The sequence below is a fragment of the Equus asinus genome, chromosome 21 (genome assembly GCF_041296235.1).
Source record: "Equus asinus isolate D_3611 breed Donkey chromosome 21, EquAss-T2T_v2, whole genome shotgun sequence".
Classification (NCBI taxonomy): Eukaryota; Metazoa; Chordata; class Mammalia; order Perissodactyla; family Equidae; genus Equus; species Equus asinus.
In genome coordinates, this window is record NC_091810.1 from 88,089,315 (window position 1) to 88,106,963 (window position 17,649).

General features: G+C 34.5%; 1 protein-coding gene across 2 annotated transcripts in view; it reads right to left on the reverse strand.

Annotated features, from left to right (window-relative positions):
• ATR (ATR serine/threonine kinase) overlaps positions 1–17,649 on the reverse strand; it is a 108,694-nt gene that overhangs the window by 29,898 nt on the left and 61,147 nt on the right. For both annotated transcript variants that reach the window (XR_011496619.1, XM_070493461.1), the window contains exons 25-33: positions 16,972–17,092; positions 15,133–15,270; positions 12,666–12,876; positions 10,537–10,715; positions 7,657–7,821; positions 6,526–6,617; positions 2,196–2,287; positions 1,780–1,957; positions 408–587 (exon numbers count right to left, since the gene is read on the reverse strand). Coding sequence is in view for 1 of the 2 variants with exons in the window: in XM_070493461.1 (XP_070349562.1) it covers positions 408–587; positions 1,780–1,957; positions 2,196–2,287; positions 6,526–6,617; positions 7,657–7,821; positions 10,537–10,715; positions 12,666–12,876; positions 15,133–15,270; positions 16,972–17,092 (1,356 nt within the window). In the remaining variant the exon portion in view is untranslated. The remainder of the gene's footprint in view (positions 1–407; positions 588–1,779; positions 1,958–2,195; positions 2,288–6,525; positions 6,618–7,656; positions 7,822–10,536; positions 10,716–12,665; positions 12,877–15,132; positions 15,271–16,971; positions 17,093–17,649) is intronic.

Genomic DNA, 17,649 nt, shown 5'->3' on the forward strand with positions numbered 1-17,649 from the left:
AGGGAGTAAAGAGCATTTTTAAGTGTATTCAACAACTTCGTTAAAATATCTCTTCCCAACATGGAACCTTCTCAATATACTATTTCAAAGGAATCAAAGAAGATGAATTTGTTAAAAGACTAACTTTAATTTTCTTAGAGTGCTCCATTTTTATTGATTACAAGTCTATGAAGACCTTATTATATCTGTACTGCTCCCAGATATGTTTTTAACATTAAAAAGACATAGCATATGAAAGTAATTCTTAGGTTCTAGGTTCATTTCAACTACATAGTGTAGTCTTGACAACCGAAAATAGAAAAATACATATTCAGAGGGAAAATTATGAAAAATAAATACTCGCAAATAATATGCAAATATAATACTAAATTCATGACAACTGACATGAAAAATAAACTGTGAAATACCTTTTGTTGAGGCTTAATAAAGCTCTCCGGAGAGCCAAAATGGGCTCCTTGGCTCTGTAGGAATTCTGGGTCATTTCTAGTCGAGCTACCCAGTTTAGAGAATCTTCTTGAGAACTGTCACCTGGACACTGTTGAAAAAGTGGTTTGATGCTATGCTCCAACTCACACAACATGTGTAATCTGAAGACAGATAGAACCTATGTTAAAAATGTTATCATATTCAGCCTTATTAATCTTATACATAAAGCATGGATTTTTAGCCATGAAGAATCTGAAATGTGCCGTTTTCTTTGGAAGAACTTTAACCAATGTACATTCTTGGTATATAAACTGTCACGCTTACACCTTTTCAAATCGGGTATAAAAAAATTGCAATTTATGTTGATTTAAATATTTAATGCTTTGCTATGATCCCCAAATTCCTATTAATTAAATTGGAGAAGGGTATATAAAACTAAATTCAAATGTATGAAAATTAAACTTTATCATTTATATGAAAAGAAAATATGGATTCATTATAAATCAACATAAATATTTGCATATATTGCTGGTGCTACTGTATGAGGGCCTGGCATAGCAGATGTCAGTAAAAAATTGTGAAATGACTACAATTTTAATTTTTTTTCCTAAGAGTGATGGAAACACTCATGATATATCCACACTAGCTTCTTCCCCACGTATAGTCGTCAGTGTCTATGATTCAGTGTTCAAAGATGCAGCTGAGTAGCTACAGAACAGAATAAATCTCAGTGGTCCAATCTCTGGTCTCATTAAGCTATTACCGAATGGGCTGATAAAAAATATAGTAAATTCTTCTAACTTAAAAAAAATTACTTACTTACCTTTTTAACTTATTATAGCTCAATTACAACTTTTATTATTTTCTTCAGGTGAATGAACACACCTAAAATGTTTTCCATCATTTTCTTCCTTATCTCTAAAACTTAATATTCCTTTCTAGTAATGGTAATGCCTGTATTTTTTGGGGGGATTGAAGGGGGGCAAGATGTCAAATGCATTTCTAAATGAGAAGAAAGAAAGGGAACTAACAAGCACCAATGTGCTGGCACAGTAGATGTCTAGATTATTTAGGTTAGTTGTGTAGAAAATAAACTACGACTTAACAATAGGACAGACATATGATATTTTTGTTTTTTTTAGAAGTCATAATTACCTTTCCAATTAAAAGGACATATGTTAAAACATTTTTATAAAATTATAGGCTAATTGTGAGGTAAAAGAATGAAAAAGCCATTCTGAGTAGCTATGCATGACACCAAACATACTATTAGTTATTTACTAATCAAAAAATTCCAAGCCTGTCAAATGACACTTATGAACCAGGAATATATAAACGGAAACTTCAAAATACCTCACAATATATTCATATCCTCGTTGGTAAGAGCCTCTTTCAAAGCTTGCAGCTGAAAGAGGTACAATTTGTTCTGCTCTCACTAGTTTCAATGTGTCATAAAAAGCTGTGGCATCTCTTTTTTTGGCTGATAATAATAGCTGTCCCAGTCTGACGCTCCATGTTGTGGATTTCCCATCTGAAAAACAAATGAAGAGTCAAGGAATGCTATGGTAGCTGGGTCCAAGATCAAGCTTTATTTCATTTGGCAATATAGTCAGCAGAAATACTGAACAGATAGTTTCATTCTACTTTGAACAACTAAACAAGGCAATCATAAAATAAGCTGAGAGATTAATTATGAATGTTGCTTAACTACTTAAGTGTGAATTTTTATTGCATATTAAAACTGCTTATATTTTAAGAAGTAATTTTACCTGCTGCCAAATAGTTTTCCACCAAATCCCACTGTGACAATTTCCAAGCTGCTTCCACTCTGTATGTGTTTAACTCATCTGTCCATTCAGACCTATTAAAAGAAACCCATATCAACTAAGCTTTTATTTATTTTAATTTAAAGTGGCATTTAAAGATTTCCCCCACTGGTTTAGATACTCTATTTATTAATTGCTCTATTTATTGTATTTGTATTGTATTGTACAGATCATCCTCAAGATGGTGTTACATCCTGATAGACCCATTGTAAGCAGAAAATATCATGTCAAAAATGCATGTAATACACCTAACCTACCAAACATCATAGCTTAGCCTAGCCTACTTTAAATGTGCTCAGAACACTTACGTTAGCCTACAGTTGGGCAAAATCATCTAACGCAAAGACTACTTTATAATAAAGTGTTGAATATCTCATGTAATTTATTGAATACTGTACTGAAAGTGAAAAACAGAGATAGTATTGGTTGTTTACCCTTATGATTGCGTGGCTGACTGGTAGCTTCGGGGGTTGCTGCTGCCCAGCATCACAACCTGAGTATCATACAACATATTGCTAGCCCAAGAAAAGATCAAAATTCAAAATTCGAAGTATGGTTTCTACTGAATGTGTGTTGCTTTTACCCCATTGTAAAGTTGAAAAATCGTATGTCAGAGCATCATAAGTCAAGGATGGTCTGTATTTTGTATTTGGACACAAAATAATTACGTCTATCCAAAAGAACCAGCCCCCATTTTTTTTTTCTAAAGATTTTATTTTTCCTTTTTCTCCCAAAAGCCCCCCGGTACATAGTTGTATATTTTTAGTTGTGGGTCCTTCTAGTTGTGGCATGTAGGATGCTGCCTCAGCATGGCCTAAGTCGTGCCATGTCTGTGCCCAGGATCCGAACCGGGGAAACCCTGCGCCGCCGAAGCAGAGTGTGAACCTAACCATTTGGCCACGGGGCTGGCCCCTGAACCCCCCAAATTTTAATCTTTTCATTCCAAAAACATTTTTCCAATAATTACTTCTGATAGAGCCATTTAAAAATGCCATTCCTCAATAAATTAAATTGTGCCATATAGTAGAGCAGAATTAATCCCTGGATAACTACAAAGTGCAGTTGTAAGATTAGCTGTATGCTTAAGTTGAACAAAGGGCAAGAGGAAAAAAAAACCAATGGACGGGCCAGCCCAGTGGTGCAGCGGTTAAGTGCGCACGTTCCGCTTCTCAGCAGCTCGGGGCTCGCCAGTTCGGATCCCGGGTGCGGACATGGCACCACTTGGCACACCAGGCTGTGGTAGGTGTCCCACATATAAAGTTGAGGAAGATGGGCATGCATGCTAGCTCAGGGCCAGTCTTTCTGAGCGAAAAGAGGAGGACTGGCAGCAGTTAGCTCAGGGCTAATCTTCCTCCAAAAAAAAAAAAAGCCAACTGAACATACATGCATTCAGAGGTAAGCAATTCTAATAACTTGGGATTTTGAATTACATTTAAGACAAAAATATAGGAGCTGGTGTGGTGGGTGAGGGCCAATTGGGGGGGGGTGCATAGAACATTCACTAGTAAGGGCATAAGAAAGGTACAAATGATGTCTCAGTGGCATAATAAAGGATATAAAATTATCTACCTAAAATATAACCCTACTCTTAAACTATTTCAGTTAGTTTAAAATTTGGGTTTGGGGGGCTGGCCCGGTGGAACAGCTGTTAAGTTTGCACGTTCTGCTTCTCGGAGGCACGGGGTTCGCAGGTTCAGATCCTGGGTGCGGACATGGCACCGCTTCGCAAAAGTCATGCTGTGGTAGGCATCCCATATATAAGGAAGTAGAGGAAGATGGGCATGGATGTTAGCTCAGGGCCAGGTTTCCTCAGTAAAAAGAGGAGGATTGGCAGCAGTTAGCTTAGGGCTAATCTTCCTCAAAATAAATAAATAAATAAAATAAAATAAAATTTGGGTTTGTAAAGCCAACAGGATATAAGTATTTTTTTCTAAGCATTCTACTTATGTGACACTAACATGGATAGTGATATTTTGGATTGTGACTGCACAAAAGAAGCTAGACCTTCCCCATGTTTCTTCTTTATTAATCATACTATTTGAATACCTGCTAATGCTAGATCCTAGGCTAGGCACATTTTTCCATTTGACTATCTACTAACTCTAAAAGGCACACATATCCCCATGTTATAAATAAGGTAACATGGGGCCGGCCCTGTGGCCGAGTGGTTAAATTCCTGTGCTCTGCTTCAGCAGCCCAGGGTTTCACCGGTTCGGATCCTGGGCGCGGACATGGCACCGCTCATCAAGCTATGCTCAGGTGGCGTCCCACATGCCACAACTAAAATATACAACTATGTACCAGGGGGGCTTTGGGGAGAAAAAGGGAAAATAAAATCTTAAAAAAAAATACAATAAAATAAGGTAACAGACTCAGAGAGGCTGAGATCAATGCCCTTAAAAGCCCTCCTTGCTCTTTCTGTAGTAAAAACACATAGAGAAAATGTAAGAAATGAGTCCATTAATTTTTATTTAAAAAAAAATCTAAAATAGCAGAAGAATTGAATACTCTCTAATTTCTAAATATGAATATGACCAAAAACAATTTAGGACAAAGCTAAAAGAAATAGAACAGAAATATAATTTCAAAAGTCCAACTTTGAATAACTTTACAAGTTTACCATCAGATGCCAAAATATCAAAATTTTAGGATAAAAATCTGAGTAGAATTAGCAGGTTTGCTATCCAGAAAGGGTGTATCAAACCAAGCCTTTTAGCAAGAAATACCAAATGGCAAGGAGGATTAGGTTGTGAGAACTTATCCCAATAAATGGACACATTAAAAAGAATGACCGTGTAGGTCAAGCAGAGTCAATAATTTTGGAGAAATATTTGTTTAAATGCAACTATTCTCCCCAAGGAAAACATGTCCCCTCAATGACCATTTGCTTCAATATGATATAGCATCTTTCACTGAATGTTGACTCTTGCCTTTTCACATCCCAAAGATCAGGAGGCTCTATGCATCCCAGATTCCAAGAGAAAAGAGGAGTCTAACTGTCCAGTGTGTACCATAGCTTGACACCTCGGTTCGAGTCATGAAAAATGGTCCCAAATTCACACAATCCCTTTATTCATAAGCTCTATATCTAAAACATAACAATTCTTTCCCTGCTTTTGCAAAGTTTCCTCCATCATTTTATACATTTTATAAATTCCACTACTGTTAAACCATCTAACCAACTGTGAGCTTCTCTGCTCTTAGACATTGTAGAATGGTGGTCTTTATAAATCACAAGTGGGAATTTATAGAAACTGTACTTAGAAGAGCTTCATTCAGAGTGATCTAACTAAAAACAGTGGCCTGGGGCTGGCCCGGTGGCGCAGTGGTTAAGTTCGCATGTTCCACTTCAGCGGCCTAGGGTTCACTGGTTCAGATCCTGGGTGTGGACCTACACACCACTTGTCAAGCCATGCTGTGGCAGGCATCCCACATATAAAGTAGAGGAAGATGAGCACAGATGTTAGCTCAGGACCAGTCTTTCTCAGCAAAAAGAGGAGGATTGGCAAAAGATGTTAGCTCAGGGCTAATCTTCCTCAAAAAGGAGAAAAAAATAAAAATAAATAAGTAAAAACAGTGGCCTTGTGCCCTTTGCTTAACTAAGATTCCATCCTTTTGACCAGATCTCACTGGTCAGAAAAGTCAGTTGAGGTCTGGTAAATATACTAAGGAATAAGGCTTTCAGCTCTCAAAGTAAGGTAGCTTCAAGAGCAGAACCAATCTCTACAATTATTCTCCAAATTAGAAGAACTGTGTGGCCTTAATCTTTGCCACACATAAGCACTATTTTTTGGTATCATTTGGTTTGCTATAACAAACCCATTTTTTTAAGGAAAGGAAAGCTGCTTTTAATTTTATCAGTCCTTTAGGGGAAAATCAACTCATACAGTCTAGAGGGGTATTCCATAATTCAGTGGCAAAGTTTCTCCCTCCCCAACACAGAAAATAACTGGTACTGATAGTGTAAGCAGAGTTTAGACACCCTTTGAAAAAGTACCCATACGAGCCTCAACAGTGGTAGGTAAGCTCTGGAAGGTTCCTGTCTTAAAGCAAATCTAATTCAAGGATGACTCTTTAGATAGAAGACAAGCTGTTAAGTGCTAGATCAACTTATGAGAAAATAGGAAAAAATATTTTTTAGTGCTTATCTCCAACACATGAAAACACAAGAAAGATATCATTACTTTAGTAAACATTACATGGATCCAATTCAATCATTAAAAATTCCCATTCAGATACAAAAAAGAAAATAATTCCTTTTAAAAAATATTACCTGTTAGCATGCACTCCATTCACCTGAGTGATTACAGTAGACAGCTGACCAAGACCTAACATGGACTTCACTACACCATGGTAATGAATGATCTAGAAATACAAAAATATTTAAAATAGCAACTGTCACTTCAAATATATCTTAGGAACCAAAAACAGTTTAGCTGATGCTCATTAAAAAATAGATTTACCTCACTGAACCTACCCTTCTTAGTTTAGCAACTGGCTTGCTTGGCTATATGGCAGAGCTCCCTACCAAAGTCCTAAATGCATCTGAATATTTTTTTAAAATGCAGACAATCTAAAAAAATCTCAGATTGAATTTATTATTTTGGTCTAATTTTTGGTTCCAATTAAATATAAAAGTAATGAATACTTTTTAATATTTTAGTTAAAGATCATCATATTATTTCTCATATAAAAGTTAAAATTCAAACGTCACAATACTATTAATATATCTTTTGGGCTTTAATAACTGAAAATAAATAGGATTGTACAATATTCTTTAAGATTAAAAACAAGATTATGAAAAACAAAGGCCCTATACATTGAGCTTCTGAGAAAATAAACATGTCAAACATGACAAAAAGCAATACCCCAAGATTAGAGAGAATCTAAACCAAAATTAAAATCAGTGATCCTAATCTCTTCCCTGTCCCAACAATCATGAGATATGTAATAGACCCCCACTAGTAATTGTAGCTCAGTGATTCTAAGGGACAATTTTAGAGACTCACAGATGGTGATAGGGGGCATATAAAGTCTGAAAAAGTTTCTTAGACTGTAGAGAATCACTACTGTTATTAAAAGTTGATGAATACTTACACTTTTAAGACAAACTAAAATTATATAAATTTTAGAGTAATTAAACAGTTTAATATAAACATACTCCACAATAAATCTCATTCATTTCAGGGATTTCTAAGGTCATAGAAATTTGGCATTGGAAGAGATCTTTGAGATCATCTAGCACAAATCTCTAATTTTATCAGCCAGGAAACTCAAACTCAGAGATGGTTAAATATTTTCCAGACACACTGGGACATTGGTAGAGACAGCATGGAAACTAAGGTTTACAGAGTTCCTAGTCTAGGGCTTGTTTCATTATGTTCCCTTTCATTTATTATCTTACCTGGTCTGGTTCTAGCTGAATAGCCCTGTCATAACAAGCAGTGGCATCCCTCAGTAAGCCAATGCTTTCATGTTCAAGGATCTGTTCTTTTAGAGATGGTTCTGCCTTTCGAATTGCACTTACTCCAGCCACTCCATCTGGTTCATGCATAGCAGCATACAATTTCTTTGTTGAACCATTAAAAAAAAATCAATCAAATGAGGGAAAAAACACAACTGGAAGTAAAACTATAAAACCAGAAGTTTATGTGAAAAGAGCATATGAAAATTTTTTCTCAAAAAAAACCAAATACAATAAGTATTTGTTTTAAGGCAGACTCACAATAAAATTATAAACTTATTTCCAGCCATTCTATTACCTCAACACACTTATTCCACTTAAATACAAACCTACTTTAGTAACTGTTACTGATATTGAGAGCTGTAGAGAACCTCAAGGACCTGACCTCTCTTTAAACCCAATTTATAATAAATTCTGTTGAAAATAGTTTATAAGTGTTTTATTGCATTTTAAAACTTAAAAAGTTTTAAACAAGCATTTTAATATACTGGTATTGAGATGCCTTCAAAAAACCTAAGACATCAAACCTGCGTTCGAAGGAGATATTCAGGCTGAAGATAAAAATTTAGGGGCAGTTAACATAAAGATGGGCGGGGGAAAAAAAAGGAATAATTCAGGAAATGAATAGTGAGAAAAGAAAAGAGGGCTAGGGAAGGAGATTAAAGTTGTTCTATGCTATATTTATAGATAAGGAAGAACTAGCAAATGAAACTGAGAAGAGAAACCAGAGTAGTTTGAAGAAACCTGGAGAACGTGGTATCCCAGAAGTCGTGGGAAAAAAGCAAATAAGAAGAAAGGAGTGGTCAAATGAATCTGTGAGTTTAAAAAAAGTGAGGACTAGGGAAAATTGACTGGATTTGTTAATACAGAAGCCACTGATTTTCTTAGCAAGATTAGTGTCAGTGGAATGGAGGAAGAAGTCTTGTTGGAATGGGCAAAGAGTGAATGAGAAGTAAAGAAGTGAATATAGGGAAGATAGAAAATTCTTTTAAAAGCTGGCTGTAAAGGGAATCAGAAAGATGGGAAGTATCTGAAGGAGAACATAAGATCAAGGGAATTATAAAAAATTAAGGTAGAGATACCAGAGCATGTCTATATACCCTGGTTGAGAAAAAGAAACTAATGACACTAGAAAGCAGGAATATTTGAAAAAGTGAATCCTTGAAATTGAGAACACAGGTAGAAAGACTGAATTTTCACAGGAAGGGATCCTTCCTTAGTAACAACAGAAGAGAAAAAAAAGAATATGGTACAGAAGCCAGTGTATTTTCAGATTTGGTAGACATTTGGCTTCTGTTTTCCTAATGAATGATGAAGTAAGATCATCAGTCAAGAGTAAGTGAGGTGGAGGCAGAGAAATAAGAGAAGGTAAGAAGGGGCTGGCCCCGCAGCCGAGTGGTTAAGTTGGTGCGCTCCGCTGCAGGCGGCCCAGTGTTTCGTTGGTTCAAATCCTGGGCGCGGACATGGCACTGCTCATCAAACCACGCTGAGGCAGCGTCCCACATGCCACAACTAGAAGGACCCACAGCAAAGGATATATAACTATGTACTGGGGGACTTTGCAGAGAAAAAGGAGAAAAATAAAATGCTTAAAAAAAAGAGAGAAGGTAAGAAATAGTTAACCTTGAAGAGTGGGAAAGCAGGCTTCCTATAGAAAGACGGAAAGTGGGGTTAAAAAATCCTACTGATGTTTGAGATTATGAACTTAAAACCAGTTAAAACTCATTGTGTGATTTTTCTCCAGCAATGTTCAGCTGCTTACATGCAGACACTGGGAAGGCAGATGGGTGAGTTTATCCAGGGTTGGAGTTTTACAAAGTGAGTACAACACATAGGAAGAAAGACAATGGAGTTGGACATTTTTCTAAGGGAATGATTTTACAATGAACAACAGACTCAAAGCTAGACAAAGAGGAAAACAAAGACAGGAGAGAGCTAATACTCATCCAAAGACTACATGCTACTAATTTTCCAGTTCTTTCGCCACACTTTGCTTTTTGACCTGAAAAAAGCCCACCAATGACCTCTTATTTATTTCCATTGTATTAACCTGACCTGTACTTACTTTCTTTTCTTCCCTACACAGTCATAATATTATCACCTAAACCATTATTTCACCAGCATTGTCATGCTGATTTCTCTTATAACCAGTACATCCCTTTATGCAACCACCCCCAAATTCAGGCCCACATTTCTCAAGAGAATAGTAATGAGCTGCTTGCTCGAATCATAGCCTTTTCAAATCTTTTCTCCATGACTGCAACAGGCATTTAGCAAAAATGCCATTCTGGCGATAGCACTTCCCTGGTTCAAGTCTTCTAAGAATCCTGGACAACTTAAAAGGTCCTCTATGATTTATCTTTCCTTTGCCCAAATCTTTATCCTTTCTCTGCCATTCCAAAACTAACACTTTAGCATATGCCACACTTTTTTTCCACTCCATTAAGGATGCCTCTGCTTAGAATGTCTTGCCTCTTTCTTTCACCTATCTATCATTCTTCAAGACCCAGCTTAGGCATCATCTCCAAGAGACCCTTACTGACCCCTTGCTCACCCACTCCCACCTCTCACCCCACTCCACAAAGATGAGTTAAGTATCCTTACTCAGGGTATATCTACATTACTCTCCTTAAGATATTACACTGAACTGATGTTTATCTCTCCCCACTAATCTGTAAGCTTCTAAAGTGCTTACAAATATCTATTGCCTAGCATAGCATCTAAAACACTCAATAAAATGTTCAATAAAATGAACAATATAAACATAAAAGACTGGTTATATTAAACATTATTATTAAGTTCACTATATTAATTTCAAACCTGTAAAAATCCAAGATGCTCTTGAATATTTTGCTTCTTTTCTGTAATAAATGATTCAAAGTGCATTACAGCTCGCGTGTATGCTTTGGACCGAAAGGAAGCTACTGCCAGAGTATCCTGAGGTATGAGGTCTAGAAAACGAGTTACACTCTGATAGTCTTCATAATCCACAGTCGATACTAGATTATAAAAAGATAATTGAGTCATTAAAGACTTATAAGATGAAATTTTAAAAATGTCAATTTATATTTCAATTTATTCATTTTAAATTCAATTTATTTCACTAAATAAATTAATCTAAATGTGTTAAAGTATCATACTTAGAATGTAACTATCAACAAGAGGATTGTTCAGAAGATTCTTGCTCCAACTTCATCATTATTACTTAACCTTACCATGGACGGTCATTTAATTGTTTGAGCTTCTGCTTCTCATCTATAAAAGGGAAATATTAGTATCTGTCCTGCCTTCCTTACAATGTTGTTGTGAGGATTTAAATCTATATTAAATGTTGAAAGGATATAAAAATGAAACAAAAAATACAAAGATGAGTTATTTATTACTGATAACTATAAAAACACTAATAGAATGTAGCCATTGGTAGGAAAAAGGCAGAATTATGAAAATATAATTTTAAGTTTAGAATTCTTTGTTAATTTCTTTTTTTCCCTGTGTTGCCATATATGCAATATCAACTACAACAACAAAAATTGAAAGTAAAGTGCCTCTAAAGTAAAATCATAAATTTAAAATCACTTTTAAAAGGGTAATTTTTTTCAAGAGCCTAAGACAGAAATTAGAAACTTCTAAAGGAGAACAGTCTAGTTTAAGAAGATTCATTTAAAACATTAATTTTATTGAAGTATAATTGACATATAATAACATATTAGTTTCAGGTATACATCACAATAATTCAATATTTATATATATTATGTAACGATCACCACAATAAAAACAACATAAATTTTAATAATGATTCACAACAGCATGTAGAAAATAGGAAACAAATTTCTCCAAAATTTAAATAGTTAAGATAGTAAATTTAAAAGAAATTCTATTTAAAATAAGTCCCTAACTTCCATCAAAATTTGTAGATCATTTCAAATTATGAGAAATGTTAAAGGTATTGTACCATTTAACCATTTTGAACCATTTTACATATTTGAACCATTACAAGTGTTTTCTTAAAAGCTAGACTTTTCATTGCAATGTTAGTAGAAATGGTGATAACAGAGTTCATGTTTGGTTTTATAGTACCATTTTCACATGCAGAAATAGGAACATTTAATTGTTTAATTAATGGAAAATACATTAATAATTAGCCATATTCCAGAGACAAACACTCCCCCAAACATAATTATTTGCAAGTCCAAACCATTTTAGAAAAATAACAAACTGTGGTGCTTAAGAACAGGAGTGTATGTGCTTTCACAAGGATAGAAACAGCAAGAGGGAAAGGCTCACAAATTGAGAGCTGTGCCAGTGAAGGCCTCTGTAAGGATTGTTAGTCAATTTTTTCAATTAGCTTCAAAGCCTAGGGGGAAAAATAAGTAATGTCCATTAAAATGGCTGAGGTGTATAGAAGCAGACAGATTATATACTTTATCCACTTGCTGCAAGAATGAAAAAAACAAAGGTTCAAGGACATTAAGAGTATCCATTACTGTCTTAATAATAGAATTCCTCTCAGCAAAAGCTTATATTGTAGGAGCAAGTATCATTTTCTAACTCTAATGAGCTCCCCTTTTAGTCACCTTAGTGGGAGTTCTAATATCACAGGAAAAAAACTGCACAATGTATAGCAGGGTATAGTGTAATATACAATTTACATATTCATCATCTCATTTGATCCCCAACCTTCTAAGCGAGATAATATTAACTCTATTTCACACAAAGAAAAATTAGATATGTATCTTGCCTAAGGAAACGAGAGTAAGAATTTAAAGAGAAGTTTTCTAACTATAAATTCACTGCTTTTTCTCAATGAAAAGGCCACCTTAAGGGGAAAAAAAGGTATGCAAGAAAACATAGGTCTTTTAAAAGCTAACGCTTAAATTACAGAACTGATATAGGAAAGAGCTAACTGGTTAATAATTAACAGAAGAAAATAAATAGAAGTTATGACTCACCCTTTGAGTCTACTTTATCTCTGTTTGATTTGCTTTGTGGAAATTTCTCAGCATTTAGTGCCTGAAATTTGTGTCTTGCCCACTGTGTGAGATGGTCAAGCATGGAGAACACAGTCTGTGTACTGAGTTGACACAGATCAGATGCACTGTCTTGGATACTTATGATATGCTGATCATCATGCTTTAGAACTGCCATAATTTCTGTATAAACCTAAGAAGAATTTTATGGTTAATAATAAGTCTATATAATATCATTTTACTATTATCTGACATATAAGACTATTCTAAGGCAACAATTTTCAAAAGAAAAAAATCCCACTGTGGATTAATAATAAATTATCTTTCTTATCTATAATTAAGCCAATAAAATAGTACCCCAAAGAAAAGCTACTATAAAAGAAACACAAAAGCAAATAGAAAAATCTTAAAAAATTCTTTTGGCTTATTCAATAAATGATAATGAAACTATCTGCTAACTAGTAGTAAAGAAAATTTAAAACAATATCTCACACTATCCACAAAAATCAATTTCAGAGTAATTGAAGGGCTAAACATAAAATCAAAAGGTTTAAAAGAAAACTGAGAAGAATACATTCATGACACTGGATAAGAGAAAGCATCACATAAAAGGCTTAAAATTCAAGTTATAAAAGATTTACAAGTTTGGCATTTACATTTAAAATTTCTGTACGGCAGAAGGCATGAACAAAGGTTAAGAAGAAAACCACTAACTGGGAAAGATTTTTGTAAGATATGACTGGCACAAATTGATATCCAGATTACATACAGAACTCCCACCAATTAATTTGAAGGGACACCCTCCATCCAAATAAGTAAAGGATATGAACAGACAATTTATCGAAAAGTAGTCCAAATGGCCATTACTGGTAATAATGAAAATGCAATTAAAACAATAATGTGTCTTTTTTTTTTAACCATCATGTTGCCTAAAATTTAAATGTTTGAAAATATCAAGTATTGGCAAGTGTATGGGAAATGGATACACTTAAGAGCAGCTGGTAGGACTCTAAATCAGTATAGACAATTTTAAAGACTCTAATAAAATTTTAAATGTACTGTGGGGGATCAGAATAGGCCACCACAAGATATGGTTCTTTGGCATGAGGATTATTTTGAGCTGGTTACTTTTAAAAACTGCAGACACGAGAGAAATTCTGAAAAGCAGAAGTTACCCTTTGTAAGAGACACTTATATTTGTAAGGGAAATCTCCATGTGTAAAGCTATCTCCCACTCTGTACCAGGAAGAGGAGGATGAGCTTATCTCTAGAAACTCTTATCAATGAGGAAGGCAAGGACTTAAATCTTCATAATAACCTTACTCTTGTTTACTGTACTTTTCTGGTAGTCTCCCATAAGTGACTCCTCCCACCCCCAACATCCTCCTTTGTAACTAAAGATGGTATTTAAGATGAGAACATCTGCCATTTTGCGAGTCACTCAGTTTTCCTGAGCCTCTCCCATGTATACATGTTATAAAGCTTTGTTTAATTTTCTCCTGTTATTCTGCCTCACATGAATTTAATTCATAGCCCGGCTAGAAGGACCTAGGGTGGATAGAGGAAATGTTTGCCTCTCCTACAGTACATACCATATAACCCAACAGTTCTACTTTTTGGAATCCATCCTAGACACAAATACACACTTTCACAAATAAGAACTGCCATGATGCTTACCACAGCATTGTTTGTAAAAGCAAAAAATTGGAAATAATCATTATTATGGAAATAGTCAAACTACAGTACAACTATAAAATGGATGGGTTATATTACATAGCATTAGTTTAAAAAAGAGGATAGCTCCATATATAGTTAATAAAAAAAAGACAACAAGCAAGTTGCAGAACAACACCTGCAACAGGATACCATCATAAAGAACAAAAGAACCAAATGCGTTAAAAAAAAAAGGTCTGGAAAAATACACATCAAATTAAGAACAGTGATGACCTCTGAGGAAGTGGAATCAGGAATGGTAGTCACAGGGTACACTCTGATTTATTTGCATAATTTTAATTTTTACATTAAGAACATAGTAATATGTTACTTATGCTATTAAAAATAATCATTTTTTAAAAAAGTGTTATATGTATGTAGTCAAAAAAACTTACAAAATATTATAAAACAAAAAAATAAAATATTTCCCTTCCCCTAACCTAATTCACAGTACCCCTCCACAGGAACAACCACTGTCATTAGTTTCTTATGCATCCTTCTCAAAAGTTCTGTGCATATTTGGGTGTATATGATATATACTTTCTAATTTTCTACTCTAGGCATTGTATAATCTTTTGATAAATAAAAGGTTAAAAAGGATTTTGTAAGCATTTAGACCTGTACACACATAGCAAACACTGATCTACATTTCCTACTAACATGTAGCCTTTCTAATTCTAATTACATTGGACAAATGTTTGGACAAACAGAAACCAAATACAATGGTATCTCTCACCTCCCGCTGATCTTCTTGACTACAACCCAACAAGACATACACTAGAATATGTGGAAGAAGATAGATGGTCACCTTGAAATCATGCTTCATCATAATGCTACAGCAGGTGAAGATTTTACTGGCAAGATCATGCCGAACCTGTAGACTCAAATAATTTAGGGAGAATAAATAGTTTCATACATTTTATTCTGTTCATTAATGCCAAAAAACACGATGTGAGATAATTTGTCAATGTGGATGGTATCAGAACGGGTGGGTATTCTCTTAGGGAAAGAGGCGTGTACACTCAAGCAGGGAAGATTTCAGATCACCACCTCTCTGGTCACTCTAAATATCCCCAAGAGCCTGAACTGCTGAGACCCCTACAGGCAATGTAGCTCCCTAAGCTGCCAACTATCTCAGCAGAAATGGTCTTCCCCTTTTACAGTTCATTTTTAAATGCATTATGTTTTGTTACAGATTAATTTCCCTAATTACAGTATATTTTACTTACCTAACATTAAATTTAGCATATTAATTCCCTGAGCACACAGATGAGTAAACTAACCAAAAAGTATGCTCTGGGCCAGCATATTAAGTACTAGATTCACATGTTTAATAAGCAGTAAACAGTGATTAACTATAGGAAAAAAATAAAAAAAATAAAAAACTAAATTACTTGGGATTAGAGTCAAATTTTATTGCTATGATCTACCCTTCAATTTGCCAACATTACTGTTCTCTTATGAAAATGTAAAGGTATTTCCTTCTTCAAATATAAATGCTTCACTTAGGAAAAAAAAACAAACAAACTAGGGACCAGCCCCGTGGTGTAGTGGTTAAGTTTGCGCACTCTGCTTCAGCGGCCTGGGTTCATGGTTTTGGGTCCTGGGCATGGACCTATACCACTTGTCAGCCATGCTGTGGTGATGACCCACATGCAAAGCAGAGGAAGACTGGCACAGATGTTAGCTCAGGGCCAATCTTCCTAAAGCAAAAAAAAGAGGAAGATTGGCAACAGATGTTAGCTCAGGGCCAATCTTCCTCAGGAGGAAAAAAAAAACAAAATGAAACATCCAGAGCTGGAAGTAATTAATTAAAAATATTAATTAATATTAAAAATATTAATATTAATAATTAATATTAAAATTATCAATATTGAATATTAATATTAATTAAAAATATTCTACATTTCACAAATTATATTTTCAGTATGTTTCTTAAAAAAGATATTTTCTTGAAATTACAAGATAAAAATTTTTATAATAATACTTTAAACAATAACAGAAATAGTTAAAAACAAAAGCTGTGAATTTTAAATATTCCTTAAACATTTTCTTGGACACAGAGTACCTTTTGTCTATCAGGCATGTAAAAATCTCATATTAGGAAAACATCAGAAATATACCTCTATTTTTCCATGAAATTTCATTAAAAAAAAATCTTTATTTTTATTTTGGAGGAAGTTCACATAACATATCTTCTATTAGATGCAGCCACTAAAGGATTTTTTATTACATAAAAAAGCATTTTATTATGTAAAAAACTGATAAAGCATTTATATCCTTTTAAACAGTATTATTTTACAATGTAAAATGAACAGATATAATGTAGTAGACATTTTACAAACACATTAAGATCACAGTAATTTGCTTGATAAAACAATTACCTTCTTACTCAAAAACTGTTACTAGTTACAATAGAAATTATTATTATTACTAAACATTTTCTACCAAAATTTCTATCATTATCAGAAGAAATATTTCAGTGCCTACTGTGTGGGCTATGTATTCCAATAGATGTTCTCATTTCTTTTAGAATTTCTGTTTCGTTGACAAATTCTAAGCAGAGTTCTCTTACCTTTGTTATAAGATAACCTGCCCAAGATGCTGACCATTCTGCAAACTTATTACCTAATTTACTTAAGTAAATTGGCTTCTTTACTTCAGACCAATCTGTTGACTTCTGAGAACTCTTATATCTGTAATTTTGAAAATTTGTTTATTAAAAAATATATAGATAAATATCCATCTGTTAAGAACTTGAAAGAAAGTATAAGAAACTATATCAACTCATTCATTGACTACCCACTACTGCTTTGCCTTTACTGAAAAGTGGTCAAAGATACTACTTTTCCTATATCCTTCTTGATAGTGAGGTAGGAGGTCATTCTTGCACACCCCAAGTACTTCAAAGGATTTGAGTCTGCCTCCTCCTCTTCCTCAATGCTCCTTTCAGATCCTTCCCACTCCATTCTTGTGTAAGAAAGATCCGTTCCTTTGAGGTTTAAGAAACCCAGGTATACTATTCTCTACTCTTCATTATGGGCATCTACCAAACTCGTTGATTACTCAACTCATTGATAACTTTAGTACACCGCTTTTTTTCTTTCTTCCCCAAATCTTATCATCCTGAGTGACTTCAACGTCTGGCTGGATCATCTAATGAAACTCTAAACTGCTCAATGACTTTCTCCTCTACTTCTTTATCAGGACTCCTTTGCCAATACAAAGAAACTTCGTCACTTCCAAAATGAAC